This window comes from Callospermophilus lateralis, chromosome 4, assembly GCF_048772815.1.
Source record: "Callospermophilus lateralis isolate mCalLat2 chromosome 4, mCalLat2.hap1, whole genome shotgun sequence".
NCBI lineage: Eukaryota > Metazoa > Chordata > Mammalia > Rodentia > Sciuridae > Callospermophilus > Callospermophilus lateralis.
In genome coordinates this window covers 8,582,563-8,596,661 of record NC_135308.1, presented here as the reverse complement: position 1 = coordinate 8,596,661, position 14,099 = coordinate 8,582,563, and the positions used below count along the sequence as shown (strand labels likewise).

Genomic DNA, 14,099 nt, shown 5'->3' with positions numbered 1-14,099 from the left:
CCCAGCTTCTTGGGAAGCTGAGACAGCAGGATAGCAAGTTCCAGGCCAGCCTCAGCTGCAGCGAGACCCTGTCGAAAAAAATAAAATGGACTGGAGATGTAGCTCAGTGGTTAAGCACCCCTGAGTTTAACCCCTGGTTTAAAAAAAAAAAAAATTTGCAAACTAAAATTCCAAAGCATTATTTTAAAAAGAAAAAAGCTAAACCTAGAAGACATTCAACAAAGTCAACAATCAGAAAATTCATTCACTCTCAGATGAAATAGACTGATTTTATTAAAAACTTAAAAAATAATAATTATGGGGCTGGAGTTGTGGCTCAATGGTAGAACAATTGCCTCGAAAGTGTGAGGCACTGGGTTTGATCCTAGCACCACATAAAAACAAACAAAGGCATTGGGTCTATACACAACTCAAAACAAAACAAAACAATATGTTAAAAAATAATAAATATGTTCAAGATTCGTCAAAAGATAAACCATTTTAAAAGAAGAAATTATGATGAATAAGACATGAAGTCAGAATAGACAGCTAAGTATAAGAACTGACTACTCATCTTAAGAATAAAATATGAACTTATGGAAATTGAATCATAGAATGAAAACTAAATTAGACATGGTTGAAGAAGGAGTTACTGAAGTAGGAAATTGTTCTGAAAAGTTTACCCAGTATGCAGAATACAGAGAGACAGAAAATACTCAAAAATATGTAATTATGCAGCTAGGAAACATTAAAAATAGAATAAGACACCTGAGAGTATAGTTCCAGAAGAGGTTCTAAGAACAACTAAGAAACAGTAATCAAAGAGCTAATAAGAGTTTTCTAGAACTGAAAACTTACGTCCTCAGATTAAGAGCACAATCTAAATACTGAACAGGAAAAGCAAAAGTCATCTATAAAGAGAAACATTTAGTGCAACTATAAAACAAAAGCTAAAAGAAAAACTTAAAGGCTACCAGAGAGGGAAAAAAATAGATTTCCAGAAGGGTATGGATTAGACTCTTTTCAACAACAATAGGAGTTTACAGCCAATGAACTTTAAAAACACTGAGATGATAACTTCACTTCATTAAACCACCATTCAAGTTTAAGGGGAAAAATATTAACAGCAAAATAAAGATATTTTTAGACAAAGACTTTAAATTATCTTTGATATGCCCTATTTGAAAAGGCATCTAAAAGGGCATCTTTTTAGGAAGAAGGAAGGGGAACCTAAAGGTAGGAGTAGATATACTTTTTGGCAAAGTTAATTAGCAATGATAATCAAAATAATTATTTTTGTCAAAATCACTCTGAAATACCTGGAAAATAATAAAGAAATAAGTAATTGAAGAAACACTGTCATGTGAAAAAAAAAAAGAAGAAGAAGATGGAGATGTTGAATAATTTTAACTGTATTTTCCCTAATAAAACCACATATTAGGAGCTGGGGTTATGGCTCAGTGGTAGAGTGCTTGCCTGGCATGTGTGAGGCACTGGGTTCGATTCTCAGCACTGCACATAAATAAATGAACAAAATAAAGGCCCATTTAAAAAAAATAATCTCTTTAAAAAATAAAAATTTAAAAACACATATATTAATATATTAAATATATTGAATACCTACTGTGTTTTAGGCACTGTTCCTGAGTCTGGGAGTAAAAGAGTTTTTAGAGGAGGTAAAATACAGACTGCTTTTAAAAAGGCACAATTAACCCAAACAGATTTAAAGAAATACATGGTTAAATGGGGGCAGGGATCCTTGAAAACGTGTAAAAATAGGGAAGAAAGCTATGGCAGCATTAATGTTAGAAAAAAATGTAGTTTAAGGTGAAGAGCATTAATGAAGCAAAATGAGTAGCTGGAGCAATCTATTGTGAAATTGAAAGTGAAAATTAACAGGATTAATTGACAAGTTCACAGTCTTGTGAAAGATTAAATAGAATTGACAAGTTCACAGTCTTGTGAGAGATTATAGGGTATCTATTAAAACTGGTAGGGACTAGGGGTATAGCTCTTTGGTAGAGCCCTGGTCTAGCATGCACTGGGCTATGGATTTGATTCCCAGCACTGCAAAAAATAAAACTGAAAGGTAAACAGAAAATTCATCAATAAAGAAGACTTGAACAAGACAACTAATAAATTTAATCTAATACAAATAGAAAAAATTTTAACCAACCACAGAGATTCTGCAGTAATTTAGAGCACACAAGAAATATTTACAAAAAATTTGTCCTAAATGACAGAAATTCTCCAAAATTTAAGGTAACCAGAATTATACATAACATAATCTCTAACCACAGTAATTAAACAGAACAAGCAACAAAATGAAACAGTATAAAAAAAAACTCATTTGACTAGAAACTAGAACATGTACTTCTAACAACTTAATATGTTGAAGAGGAAGTTTGAAAACAGCCTGTGTAGTACACATGAAGTAGGGAGAAGGAAGGGTATATTAAAGATAGGAACAGAATTAATAAATAAGGGGGGGTTGATACTTTATTTATTGCAAGATAGACCAAGAAAAAGTCGGTATTATTTGAATCCATTTCTGTTCATGGTTTATTTTCTAAGTTAGCAAAGTCTGTCTCTCTTTTCATTTTTGTGGTACTGGGGATTGAACTCAGAAGCATTCTACCACTGAGCTACAATCCCCACCCTTTTTTATTTTGAGACAGGATCTCAATAAGTTGCTGAGGCTGGCCTCAAACTTAGAATCCTCCTACCCCAGCCTCTGAGTAGCTATAGCTAGTATTACAGGCATGTTCCAGCATTCCAGGCAGCAAACTTAGATATTTAATATCAACCAATAAGAAAAACATAGGTCTCATAGTGGCAATGCTATGGAATGGTTTATGGGTATTAAAATGTGAAGTTCTAGGGGAAAAACCCCCAAAGATATAGAGATTAATACATATAAGTTCATTGCCAAATTTTTAAGAATATATTTTCCATAAAACAAAAAAATTACCTATAGAAACTTAAAATATCAAATTTGTAGAATTGTTTTACTGTTGCTTATTTTGTTTAAAATGTCTCTGGCCTTTAAAGAAAAGTTTGTTCTGCATATTTGAGGTGTTTTCTCTGCCTTGTTGTAGGTCACTCAGACAAGCCGTCCAGACCTGATTCTCTTCCTGATGAAATACCTGATGGCTCTCATAGTTGGTATTCCCTCTGTTTTTTGGGTTGGAAGCAAAAAGACATGCTTTGAATGGGCCAGTTTTTTTCATGGTCGTAGGAAAAAAGAGTAAGTTAATAAATTCTCACAGTGTTCATAAACCTTAAATTTATGTAAGTTTTTTGTTTGGCTTATCTTAAAGTAGTTATATATATCTTTATTTTCATTTATTTATTTTTATGTGATGCTGAGGCTTGAACCCAATGCCTCACCCATGCTAGGTAAATGCTGCTGAGCCACAGCCCCATCCCTTTTAAAGCAGTTTATATTTGGAGAAGTATTCAAATAAGATTGTAACTTTGTCAGCAACCACCAGTTATGATTGGCACAGTAGCAGGTCTTAACTAAAAACTTTTTTAAAAAATTATTTTTAGTTGTCAATGGATATTTATTTATTTATTTATTTGCAGTGCTGAGAATCAAACCAGTGCCTCACACATGATAGGCAAGCGCTGTACCATTATTTTCTATACATTTTTTATTTGATCCTCTTGATATTTCTGAGAGGATTTGTATGTATTCACATCTCTGTTTTACAGATGAGAAAACTAAGACATAGAAAGGTTAAATGCCTGGCCAAAGTCACAGAGGTATTTAATATTAAGAGATAAATTGAGAGGCTGGGATGTAGCTGAGTGGTAGAACACTTACCTAGCATATTTCCAGAACTGGGTTCAATTCCCAATAATGCAAACCCCTCTTCCCGCCCCCAAAAAGATGAATTGAACTTCCATTTGGGCTAAGGCTATATAGCTCAGTGGCAGAGCGCTTGCCTAGCATATGTGAAGCACTGAATTCTATCCTTATCACCACATAAAAAATAAAACAAATAAAATAAAGGAATGCTGTCCATCTACAACTACAAAAAAAATTGAATTTCCATTTGCAATTATCCATTGTTCCTCCAAGTATACAGAAGATGATATAGAGATGGACTGATATTTCATTCTAATTTAGTACGTTTGTTTAATTAATTGATTTATTTTAATTAGGTATATATGACAGCAGAATACAATTTGATTCATTTTACACAATTGCAGCACAACTTTACGTTTTTATCATTGTACACGATTTGGTGTCACATCATATGTGCAGTCATACGTGAACCTAGGGTAATGATGTCCATCATATTAAAGTTTATAACCTCAGTTTTTTGTTTTGTCTAATTGCAATCTGAAACTATTGAAACAAAGTTAATTTTGAGTAGTGGCAGTAGATAGTCTTATTTTCCTAATTTTAAAGAGATTATTTCTAATGGTGTTTCCATTAAACATTTGGCTTTGAATCAAGAATAATATTATTAAGAGGATCAATGGAGAATGTATATAAAGTATTCAACAAATATTTGTCTCCTGTCTGTTCTTCTACCGTAGCTAAAAACAATCATTTTGTCATTTGAGAACTTAGAAAATATATTTCTCAATATTTGATCCTGTCTTTGCATGTGGAGTTTTATTTTTTTTAATATTTTTTAGTTGTAGATGGACACAATATCTTTATTTTTATTTATTTAATGTGTTGTGAGGATCGAACCCAGGGCTTCACATGTGCAAGGTAAGCACTCTACCACTAAGCTACAACCCCAGCCCATATTTTTTTAATGAAATTGTTTATCTAATTTTAACTTTAACTTATTCTCATAGGGAGTCACTTCTTTCATAAACCAAGACACCAGTCTTTAGAACTATTTAATTAGCTTTTTGTTAATTGAATTATTGCTTTGTTCCTCATCATAAACATCTACTTTTAACTCTTTTCATACCACTTGAAAACTTATGCTCATGACAATAATTCATCCCCTTAAATTTATTCCCTTAAACTTTAATTTGGTACGAATTATATGTTTGTTTAAATTAATGTCTCCTTTTGTTCTATTTATGGCTACCTATGTTTATTACAGCACCAGAAAACTGCTTCTACCACAAAATCAACTTTTAGCCTTAAATCATCTTGTATCCATTATTATAATGAGGCCTCTCCCAACTTCCATAATCATGCAAGAAAACAGATTTTCTATTTTATAATTATTCCTTTGTAATATTTTAGTGTCTTTACAATCATAAATTTCTTTAGCTAAAAGAGACCTTTTAGCAATGATGAAATTGTACACCTTTATTTTATAAATGAGTAAAATGAAGGAAGGAACGGTATTGATACAGTTGGAACCAAAATCCTGAGTTCTTTTCTCTAATATAGGTCTCTTTCCATCATACCACTTCAGGGAACAGATTGACATGGATTTTTGTTTTATATTCCCTTTGTCAACAAGGTTACCTTAAAACAAGCCTAAAGACCTAATTTGGAGAACATTTAATTTCAAGAATAACATCAGTATGTCATAGTGGGATTGTCTCTTGGTTCACAGGGATGCCAGTCTGAATCTTAATTTTACTATTATATTGTTTAGGATAGTGAATGAGAGCCGGCAGGTGCTCCAGGAACCTGACTTTGCTCAGTCACTCCTGAGGGACCCAAACACGCCCATCATAAGAAAATCAAGGGGCACTTCCACTCAAGGAACATCCACACATGCTTCCTCAACCCAGCTGGCTATGGTAGATGATCAAAGAAGCAAAGCAGGGAGTGTCCACAGCAAAGTAAGCAGCTACCACGGCAGCCTCCACAGATCTCGCGATGGCAGGTAGGTGTGATTGTAGCTTAGTTTATTCCCTGTGTTGATTTATGGTCCTATAGCTGAAGAATGAAGAGAAGCCATTTCTGAAACAGAAGTTGAACATTATTAAAACCTTTTGATGTTTACTAGGTAAAGTTGTTCCAGGTTATGGTCAGACATTAAGCCAACCAGAGGACTTAGAATTTAATTTAGTGGGGCTGGGTATATGGCTCAAGCTGTATAGCGCTCCCCTGGCATGCATGCGGCCCAGGTTCGATCCTCAGCACCACATACAAACAAAGATGTTGTGTCCGCCAAAAACTAAAAAATAGATATTAAAATTTTCTCTCTCTCTCTTTTTTAAAAAAAAAAATCTAATTTAGCCTTAAAACAGTTAAGCAATATGGAGTCATCATAGAACATTGAGTAGGGAGAAGGTGAAAGTGGTAGGTTAGTTAGATTAATTAAGCTAACAATTATGGAATACACTAGTACAGTGCTATGCTAGGCTCCAGAAATGCAAAGATGACTTAAACATGATCATAGTTCTTAATAAGTTTCTACCTACTCTATTTACAAAGAGTGTAGTTAGTGGTGTGGTTAATAACTTGGGTCTGGACTGATGAGCCTCAGTTTTCTCATCTATAAAATAGAAATAGCATTAATATCTGTCCCTTAAGTAATGTTGTAAAAATTAAATGAGATAACATACCTGATTATTTAGAATAGTGCCTATATCAATAAGGGTCTGTTTTCAGTCTCTATTATTACAAATGAACAATTAAAGTAAAATATAAGTATAGTAGTAGAGTCCAGGGGTTGGCAAAAATATTTTGGGCTTTATGAGTCACACATTGTCTATTCACATCTGCATTTGTAGCATGAAAACAGCTATAGACAACATGTAGTGAGAAAAATGGGGGTGACCATATTCCAATAAAACTTTATCTACAAAATCCAGAGGGGAGTCAGATTCAGCCATAAGGCCAAAGTTTGTCAACCTCTGTTTACCAGATACAATAAAATATAGAGAAGAGAGATAATTCTGGTGGGTGGGAGCATTTCAAAAAATGCTTCACACAGAGAATGTTTTAAGAGAAGTCTGTCTGGGATGGGGGTTCTCTGTGTTTCTCATTTGCTAGCAAGGCAATAAAACTTTTTCCCTTTTCTTAAAAAGAAAAAAAAAAGTTTGGCTGTGGGCTTCTTGTTAAATTGAGACACTAGAATTAAAAAGCAGTTAGGAACTTTGCAGTAATTCATTGGAGAGATGATAAAGGCTTACAGGAGACTAGTGGCAGTAGGAAGAGGAAAAAAAGCTGACCTCAAATATATGTAGAAAGAAGAAATGATAGGCTTTGATGATAGATTAATATTAGCAGCTGGAAACAAAAAAATGTGTCAAAGATTTTCTTTCTTTTTTAAGATTTCTTGTCTGGGCAAATGAAAGAGTGAAAATTCTGATATGTAAATCAGGAACATTCTGTGTTTACTTCACAACATCTCCATCTTGAACTGTTTTGTATCCTGTTGATCTCAGACCAGCCTTTTCTTAGTTTTCTCCCTGTCCTCCCACTGTAGAATGTGACCCCTATACTCTCCTTTATTTTTTAGCTGTGGATGGACATAATTCCTTTATTTTATTTATTTTTATGTGTTGCTGAGGATCGAACCCAGTGCCTCACTCATGCTAGATGAGCATTCTACCACTGAGCCACAACCCCAGCCCTATAGTCTCCTTTTTGACCGTCTGGTTTTCCTTTCAACCTGCTTTCTTTTGCCTTCTAATTTGATCAGCTACCCTATGCTTTAAAAAGCAACAATCTTTCTTCACCTCTGATATATCTTCTATCTGTGTATGTGTACACACACATAATTTAGGCATTGAACCTAAGGCCTTGCATATGATAGGAAAGTGCTCTACCATTGAACTACATCCATTTTTATTTCAAGTCAAGGGTCTTGGTAAGGTGAATGTTCTTAATATTTCCTATCTATTCTGTCCTTCATCCCTTGTAATACTAGTCTTTTTCTCCTCCTTACTTAGCTGCACTATACCCTTTAACATCACCAGTGACTTCTTAACCACATTCCCTTTTGCTTTCTGGCTTCTTTCCCTCTACTTACCACTCCTACATAAGAAGCATTCTTCCAAGTGCTAGGAATGCAAAGATGGAAGACAGAAACTAAATTGTCAATTTCAGTACATTTTAATAGGTATAATAAAAGTATATACATGGTGCTTTGGGATTCCAGAGAAGAAAACCATTTGCCTCATCATGGAAGGTCTGAGACAACTTCCCAAGATGAGGCACTTCTACTTCAAATAGGATTTGGAGGAGACAATTGGGAATGAAAGATGAGGAAAAAGCATGTTCAGAAGCAAGGAGGATAGGCAGGTGGTTAGGTGCTCAGGCACATTATGCAAGTTTGATATTTATTTTCTATATAACTGGTTCCTAATTATCCATGGAAAGGGTGTTCATATTTGGGAATTTTTTGAGAATAGTCATAGATATCACTTATTTAGACATAATTATACAACAGAGTGATTTTTTTCCTACAAAAAATGCTTTCTTTGAGTTTTATTTCTAACTCAAAAGATTTAGATTTTATTTTAAAAAACACCAAATTCATATTTAAATGATGATTTATTTTTAAATTACATTCTACCTTTACTAGAACACTGCAGTTTGCTTTTTTCATTAGCCATATTTATTTTAAATAAATAGCCATTGAGAGGTAAAAGATCTCCAAATCAGTTGGCAAATCATATTTGGAAACTTGGGAAAATCTTGCTTAGTTTTAGGACAATAACCATTATCCAAAATAATAATTTTTAAAGTAGAATAACAAGAATATTGTGGAACTGATACCATGCTGAGGAGTTAAGATGTTTCCCTAACAGCAGTGATAAACTATTATGGGACTGTGAGTGCTGGGGGTGATAAAAATCAGACTTGAATTTTAGAGAAACTACTTGGCAATGGCATAATAAAGAAGGGGACTGTGAATAAGACTGGTTATGGGGCTGGGATTTAATTTTTAATAATTTTTTTAGTTTTCGGCAGACACTGCATCTTTGTTTGTATGTGGTGCTGAGGATCAAACCCGGGCCGCATGCATGCCAGGGGAGCACGCTACTGCTTGAGCCACATCCCCAGCCCTTGGGGCTGGGGTTGTGACTTACCAGTAGAGCACTGGACCAGTGCGGGCGGGACCAGGGTTGGATCCTCAGCACCACATAAAAATAAAGGCATTGTGTTATGTCTATCTACACCTAAAAAATAAATATTTAACAAAAAAAAAAAAGATTGGTTAGGAAGTTTCCACAGTAATTCAAGGGTCCTAATTTAAGATACTGATAAGAATCAAAGTTTTAGAATGTATTTTATCAGTTACCACCTTCATCATTGACTTGGACATTACTGATCTCTTCCTTTTCAATGAACAATGAACAATTATTTATGGTATAATTCCTTTATATGTGGCATTCTATGTATAAAGATATATAGAAGAAAGGTAAGGTGTAATTTCTCCATTCTAGGAGCAATGTAACCTTATAGAAAAGGACATATACAAATGAACCTATCAGGCTCAGGCCAGGATATAATTTAAACAGTATTAGGTATGATTGATGTTTGTAGAACTTCAGGAAAGAGAAAGATTAGATAGGTCCCTGAAAATATAGTAGAAGACATAAATAGGGTAAATAAATTATAAAAGATAATTCATATTGAGCTATAAAGGAAATAAATAGGGTGAATAAATGGTAAAAGATAAATTCATAGTGAGCAGAGAATTTCTAAGGGTAGTTAAAGATAGGAGATTTCAACCAGTGTAATCTGAGTGGAACTGGAGCTTAAATAAGAAAGTTTTTAATCATCAGTATAAGGTAGTGGTAATTAAAATTGTGAGATGGAATGCCTTGAATCACAAGGTAAAAAAGTACAAGACCCTAGTAAATACTTAGAGTAGTAATAATAAAGGGAGAAGAAGAGTGGGCATGTGATTCAGAGAAAGTACTCACAAACCTACAAGGGAATCTGTGAATGTGTATGTCACAAAAACCAGAGGATCCAACATGATTTCCTACCTCTCTGTGTAATCAAAAATCATACACTTGCTTCAGGGCTGTGTAATTCCATGGCAGTTAATTTACTGCTTTTTATAATTCTTTAGGTTATGATCTATTTTCAGTACAGTTTCTTTCCTCAGCTAAATTTGCAACTTCTAGAGAATGAGACAAGGTGACATATGTTTCTGTATTTATTCTTAGTATATAGCACTGTGCTAGGGATATATATAGTAGGAGATGAGCAAATCTATCAGAGAAATAATGACTTTAGAAAAATATATCCCTTTCTCAGAAATTCAGGGCCAGAGCTACAATGGCAGCCTATAGAAAGCATCCTATATTGAGGCTCATGCTATAGGACCCTCTGCCAGATTGAGAGATCACAAACTATTTTGAACCTGAAAATTCCAAAAGTCATCTGATTGAGATTTCTTTCTACTTCCTTGAAACTTAACTTTGCATGCTAATGTTATCTCTTGGTCATCCTCTCACTGTCTCGTGGTTTCTTGGCTGTGGGACACAAACATCTAACACCCAGTGCAGACAACTTGATGAAATATTATTGATCTCTGTACTGTGCACTCCTACATATATATGTTAATTTCAAAGAATAAGTAATTGGTAGTTAGATGAGAGGATGTGTAGAAAAGGAAGTGGATGAGTAGGTGGGTGGAAGTTTGGAAATGAGTGATTAGGTTGGTAAGTAGGTGATCTGACAAGGAAAGCTGGGGAGTGAATAATGAAGTACTAGTAAATCTTCAGTTAATTCAATTATTATGATTAATGGGAGAAAATAATATAGAGAATCAAAAAGAATAAATCATTTTCTAGTGTTTTTTTTTTCATTTTAACTTTGGAATGTACTATATTATCTTAACAGTGGCAGCAAAATAACCATCCTAATTGTTTTGCCTAACCTTATATTAAAATTATTGCATATTCATATTATGTATTAGAATATATAGTCATTGATTTGAATGACCTTGAAAAAATAAATTTGGCAATTCTACACATAACTGAGATTAAACACTATAATATTTTCTATATAATTGATTCCTAATTATCCATGGAAAGGGTGTTCATATTTGAGAATTTTTTGTGGATAGTCACAGACATTGCTTATTTCGATATAATTATACAACAGAGTAATTTTTCTACAAAAATGCTTTCTTTGAGTTTTATTTCTAACTCAAAGGTTTGATTTTATTTTTTAAAAATACCAAATTCATTTTAAATGATGATTTATTTTTTGATTACATTCTACCTTTACTAGAACTCTGCATAGTTTGCTTTTTCATTAGCAATATTTATTTGGAATAAATAACCATTGAGAGGTAAAAGCTCTCCAAATCAGTTGGCAAATCATATTTGGAAACTTTGGAAAATCTTGCTTAGTTTCAGGACAATAATTATTATTCAAAATAATAGTTATTAAAGCAGGATAACAAGAATATTGTGAAATATTTTTATCTGCAAACATTGTAAATTTTTTTAAATATCTTTATTTATTTTTTTTATCGAACCCAGTACCTCACATATGCTAGGCAAGCGCTCTACAGCTGAGCTATAACTCCAACCCCTGTAAATTATTTTACCAAAACATGTAGTACAAATTTAAATCTGTTTGGATCCTAAATGTGAAATATCTGTAATAAATGAAAACTAAATATTATTTTACCCATTAACATGAGAAATTTTTTGAACATTTAAATATGCATCTTTTCATTCTTAAATTTTCTTTTTTCTTAAACTGGAAACAAAGATATGCCTTTTAAAAAATTATTTTCAAAGGAGTTCTTAATTTTCAAACTTGGTAATCTAATAGAATGTTCTTTGATAAGCACATCTATAAAACCTGAGGACTGCCGGGTGAGGTGGTGCCCGCCTATAATCCCAGTGACTCAGGAGACTGAGGCAGGAAGATCAAAAGTTCAAAGCCAGCCTCAGCAACTTAGGGAGACCCTAAGCAATTTATCAAGACCCTGCCTCAAAATAAAATAATAATAAAAAGGGCTGGGGATGTGGTTAAATGGTTAAGCACCCCCTGGGTTAAACCCCCAGTTTAAAAAAAAAAAAAAAAAAAAGCAGCGTCCACCTTAGTAGTGTATGAATCTTTCAAATCTCTAAACTTTATGAATGATTCACATTGAGTTATTATTATAAAGGAATGATATATGAATGCTTTTTAACAATCAATAAATCTTTAGCTGCTTATGATTATTTTGATGACTACTTAAAGAGAACCAGATAAGGTGGCATACATCTGTAATCCCAGGGACTTGGGAGGCTGAGGCAGGGGGATAGTGAGTTCAGAGCCAGCCTCAGCAACGGGGAGGTGCTAAGCAACTCAGTGAGACCCTGTCTCTAAAAAGTAGAAAATAGGTTTGGGGGTGTGGCTCAGTGACTGAGTGCCCCTGAGTTAAATCCCCCATACTGCTCCCTGATCCCCCCAAAAAAGACTGGGGATACAGCTCAGTGGAAAATCATTTTCCTAGAATGTACAAGACCCTGGGTTCAATTGTCAGTTCTACAAAAAACAACGAAGGGCTAGGGTTGTAGCTCAGCGGTAGAGTGCTCGCCTAGCATGTGCGAGGCCCTGGGTTCGATCCTCAGCACCACATAAAAATAAATAAAATAAAAGTATTGTGTCCAACTACAGCAAAAAATAAATAAATATTTTTTAAAAATATTCCTTAAAGTTACAAATTATACTCCGTTTTCTTTGTGTCTTATTATCCTAAATTAAATATTTTTTACAATAGAGTGTATGTATGAGCAGATGAACAAAAACTATTTTTGAATACAGTTTCTTGAGGTACTAGGGATTAAAAGAGAAATAAAATAAGGTCCTTATCTTGCTGTGCAAGAGAGATTGATAATCATCTAGTAAACTATAAGCGAAGAACTAATAAAGAATTGTAATTGATTTTCATGACCTTGACTGGCCTAGAGCTAATAATTTCTCATTCCTCATGACAGAGAATTTTTAGTATTCTTGCCTCTGATGAGGCTTACTGAGTTAGGATTGCAACAAAAGGAAGTTTAACAGCACTACTGATGCCTTTCAAGATAAGAACCGTGATGGAGGAGGCTGCCTGTGCTGAGCCAAGTAGCCCAGCGACATGCTTGGAGCCAGTCTTGGGCCAAGGGTACAGAGAATTTGCTGTAGTATGAATATAGGTTAGAGTGTTAAAGACTTTAAAGATATCACTTATATGAAAGATTCTTCACAGCCTGAAGTCCTAATGAAAGTAATTAAGATCATTTACAGGTGGCTAATCAGTTGTTAACTGGGTTATTTGCCAATGCATTCACATATTTATTTAAGTTATACTAATTTCATCTCTGATTTCACATGCTTCTTCTTCAGATACTAGTCTTTTAGTAGAATTTGAGTTTGCACTACTACTGATTATAACTAGTCTTCTAGACTCCAAGGGCACTGTCATGTATCCTCTGTTGTTCCTCCTGTCCCTGGACCGCCTAAAACTTATTTTTGAATATGAGAAAAGTGCCCATACTTGGCACAGCTCCAAATCAGTCAGCCTCCCTTTACCCTAGGGTAACCGTTTTGCAGGCAATAAGACCTTAATTTTGATCCCGAATGGATTAGCTCATCATTTTTGTCTTTTGTTAGCTTTGTCAGATAATTCTGTAGCCTTAAAGAAATTAACCAAAGTTGGGTACTGCTTTTCATTGTTGGTTTCCTACTCATTTTACTTACCGAGGCATTTTCATAGAAGTTCTTAGTGTTATTTTCTAGTGTGTTCTGTTGCCCACCTCAAAACCTACTCTCCTGCGTCAGGTACACTCCCTGCAGTTACCGAGGAGTGGAGGAGAGACTACCTCATGGCAGCACATCACGACTAACGGATCACTCCAGGCACAGTAGTTCCCACCGGCTCAACGAACAGTCACGGCATAGCAGCATCAGAGACCTCAGCAACAACCCCATGACTCACATCACACATGGCACCAGCATGAATCGTGTTATCGAGGAGGATGGAACTAGTGCTTAGTTTGTCTTGTCTAAGGTGGAAATTTGTGCTGTTTAAAAAGCAGATTTTATTCTTTGCCTTTGCATGACTGATTGCTGTAGCTATTATCCTGCTTTCAGTCAGGTGCAGATTGTGTCCATTGGGAAGGTGAATTTTTGCTTTTTATATTGCATCAAACTTGGAACATCAAAGCATCCAAAATACTAAACATTGTATCATCACAAAAATAAGTCTTTCTAGGTTGTGAAGAGATAA

The 14,099-nt window shown here is 34.4% G+C and overlaps 1 protein-coding gene across 1 annotated transcript in view; it reads left to right on the top strand.

The window, feature by feature from the left end:
* Fzd3 (frizzled class receptor 3) overlaps positions 1-13,865 on the top strand; it is a 68,209-nt gene extending 54,344 nt beyond the window's left edge. The window contains exons 5-7 of the mRNA XM_076852264.1: positions 3,078-3,226; positions 5,565-5,798; positions 13,652-13,865. Coding sequence (XP_076708379.1) covers positions 3,078-3,226; positions 5,565-5,798; positions 13,652-13,865 — 597 coding nt within the window. The remainder of the gene's footprint in view (positions 1-3,077; positions 3,227-5,564; positions 5,799-13,651) is intronic.
* The last annotated feature ends 234 nt before the right edge of the window (positions 13,866-14,099 follow it).